General features: G+C 39.5%; 1 protein-coding gene across 1 annotated transcript; it reads left to right on the top strand.

The window, feature by feature from the left end:
• Window positions 1-1,293: 1,293 nt before the first annotated feature.
• On the top strand, window positions 1,294-2,247 carry LOC100720356 (olfactory receptor 6X1). Its single transcript, XM_013155427.2, has one exon. The coding sequence runs from the start codon at window positions 1,309-1,311 to the stop codon at window positions 2,245-2,247; it is 939 nt and encodes a 312-aa protein (XP_013010881.1). The 5' UTR covers window positions 1,294-1,308.
• Window positions 2,248-3,267: the final 1,020 nt, after the last annotated feature.

Genomic DNA, 3,267 nt, shown 5'->3' with positions numbered 1-3,267 from the left:
GATTTAATGGCAAGAAGAAGCTGTGTCTCACTCTCTTTTGTGGGTTTCTGCCTTGGTGTTTGCAGCCACCATGAACTGCAGCCCCACCATGCCACCCTGCCTTGGAGCCAAATGAGTATGGACTGAAACCTCCAAAAACCGTAAGAAATAAACCTTTCCTTTGCCCACTTAGTGCATCAGGTATTTTTCTCATCGACAAATAAAAAGTAACTAAGACAGTCACAAAAGAAAGTTTTGGTAGGAATGCACTTCCCATGATTTCCAGATTTTGTCCTTAGTATTTGCTTATCTTTTCACTTTTTAGGTTAATGTCCACAGATGTTTGTCCAATGTATATTTATTAGGTTCTTCTGGGTAGTACTGAAATCTTGGGTTTAAGTTTAGTGCATTTTTATGCTTCCTAAGTAGTTCTGTTTATTATCAATTTTCACTATTTTTGAAAGAAAATGGCCTGGACTACAACATAGAAATAGATTCATCAGAAAAACATTTATTCTATTATCTCAAGTATATCTCACCACTAACATAATTTCAATGTTATGAGTTATTTTCATACATAATTTGAGTTTCTATAAACATATCTGTATTACAGTCAATAATCAGCTTTTAAAATTAAATATGAGTGTACGTTAATTTCTCATGAACTCATAACAATATTTATATAGACATCACTTATATTCTAGCCATTTTAAATTGCCATATGAGTTTTTGACAGAAAATTCATCACATGTAAAATAATTGTTCTTATAGGAGTATACTAATGAAAGTGTTTTTAACTTTTCAAGTCCATTCCTTATAAAGTCCATTTGAAGTTAGGTCAGCTGACAAAAGAACTAGCTATCTAATTAGTAAAGAATGTTTAATGTGTACATTTCTACTGAGGCACTGATCCCATCTTGAAAGCAGCCTGTGTAGGGAGAAGCAACCTGAACTAGAATGCAACTTAATTTAATTTAATTATGTTGCTACCATACTCAACTGTACTTTTGATTCTAAGGAGCAGGTTGCACAAGTAACTCAGCAGTGAAACACTTGCCTAGCTTGCATGAAGCACCCCATTCCCAGTATTAAATAAATCAATAGATAAATAAATAAATAAAATGTCTGCTGATACCAATTTTTCAAACCCAACTGCATGCAGCTTATAAGAGATATATCTAAAATATAAGCCAGAAAAGTAAACAAAAAATGTAGTCAGAACAGTAGAAAATAAAGAAAGATAAAAAATAAAATCCCTTCATTTAGAAACAAAAACAGTAAGAGTCTAAGAAGGTACTTTCTTACTGTCTTTCCAGGGTAACAAGGAACATGAGAAATTGCACAGCAATCACAGAGTTCATCCTTCTGGGTTTTCCCGGTGGCCAAGGATTCCAAGCCCCTCTCTTTATAGTGATCTTTCTCATCTATGTATTAACCCTTGTAGGCAATGGCCTCATTATTATCATTGTCTGGATCGAGCCAAGGCTACAAATTCCAATGTACTTCTTCCTGTGCAATCTGGCCTTTCTGGAGATCTGGTACACCACCACCGTCATCCCCAAACTGCTGGAAACCTTTGTGGTGGCGAAGACAGTCATCTGCATTCCCTGCTGCCTGCTTCAGGCCTTCTTCCACTTCTTCCTGGGCACCACTGAGTTCTTGATCCTCACTGTCATGTCGTTTGATCGTTACCTGGCCATCTGCAAGCCCCTTCGCTACCCCAGCATCATGACCAGCAACCTGTGCCTGCAGCTGGCCATCATCTCGTGGGGGGTGGGCTTCACCATTGTCTTTTGTCAGACGGTGCTGCTCATCCAGTTGCCCTTCTGTGGCAACAATGTGATCAATCATTTCTACTGTGATGTTGGTCCCATCTTGAAAGCAGCCTGTGCAGACACCAGCATGTTGGAACTCCTGGGTCTCCTGGCAACCATCGTCGTGATCCCAGGGTCACTCCTGCTTACCATCATTTCTTATATCTACATCGTGTCCACTATCTTGCGCATCCCTTCAGTCAATGGCCGCCAAAAGGCTTTTTCTACGTGTGCCTCTCACCTCACAGTTGTCTCCCTGCTGTATGGAGCTGTTTTGTTCATGTACCTGAGACCCACTGCACACTCCTCCTTTAAGGTGAATAAGGTGGTATCTGTGCTGAATACTATCCTCACACCCCTTCTGAATCCCTTTATTTATACCATTAGAAATAAGGAGGTGAAAGGAGCCCTAAAACAAGCAATAATTTCTTCAAAGCTTTGTCATGCAAAGTAAAACTTGCAACACATAAAAACGAGGTTGATGCAGACACAAAAAATAAACAAACTATAAGAGTGTATAAAGTTCAATAAAATAGTCTCCAGTGAAATCTCAGAAGTTCTGCGTTATTGTTGTAGCAAGGTAAAGATATGAAAGGAAACCACAATGGTTAAGGTCCCATACAGGAATTTGTCATGCATAAATGACCTAAAGCTAAGTACGATGACATAGGCCTAACTATATGGTAATCTCAGCTACCTGGGAGGCTGAGGCAGGAGAAGGGCAAGTTAAGGGCACCATGGACAACTTAGTGAGACCCTCACCTCAAAAACTGATAATAGTGATTAAAAACAACTGGATACATAGCTCAGAGACAGAGTGTTTGTCTGTCAAATGCAAGATGCTGAGTTCAAATCCAGATAAATAAATTTCAAACTATGTTATGGTTTATACTTAGGTATTCCCCCAAAGCCTCATGTGTTCATAGCTGAGGTTTGGGGGAGGTGACTGGACCATGAATGTGTGATACTTATCAGTGAGTTAGTTGACTGATGAGTTTATAGCTAAATGTGACGTTAGGAGGTAAAGACTTGTCTGAGGAGGTGGCTTACTGGGGGTGCCTGGAAGGGCCTCTGGCCTCCCTTGAAATCAATCTCTTTTTCTCACTTCTCTCCCTTCTCCTCCTCTTTCTTCTTCTTCCTACCACCATGCCATGAGGTGTTCCCCCTCTGCCATTCCACCCTGCCTTGGAGCCACTGTGAGCCAAAATACACCCCTCTTCCATTAAGTTGTATGTGTCAGGTACTCGGTCTCAGGAATAAAAAAATAACTAAGACAAACTGGGAGTTTTCCTTGAAGAGAAGTAACTTAATTCTCCACCAAGGAAATCCCAGGATACTTTCATAACAAGAACGAAATCAAGACTTTTCTGATTATAAACTGAAAGTGGATATTACTAAGATTGGAGTCAAAGGTCAGCAACTTGAAAAAGTGTAAGGAATAATATTTCCTTCTTTGTTTATGACAACTCTCTTT

Source organism: Cavia porcellus, unplaced genomic scaffold (genome assembly GCF_034190915.1).
Source record: "Cavia porcellus strain 051 isolate PalLab524CR breed Dunkin Hartley unplaced genomic scaffold, mCavPor4.1 scaffold_9, whole genome shotgun sequence".
In the NCBI taxonomy this organism is placed as follows: domain Eukaryota; kingdom Metazoa; phylum Chordata; class Mammalia; order Rodentia; family Caviidae; genus Cavia; species Cavia porcellus.
Note: the sequence above shows the minus strand (reverse complement) of the source record. Positions and strands in the feature narration are given on the sequence as shown.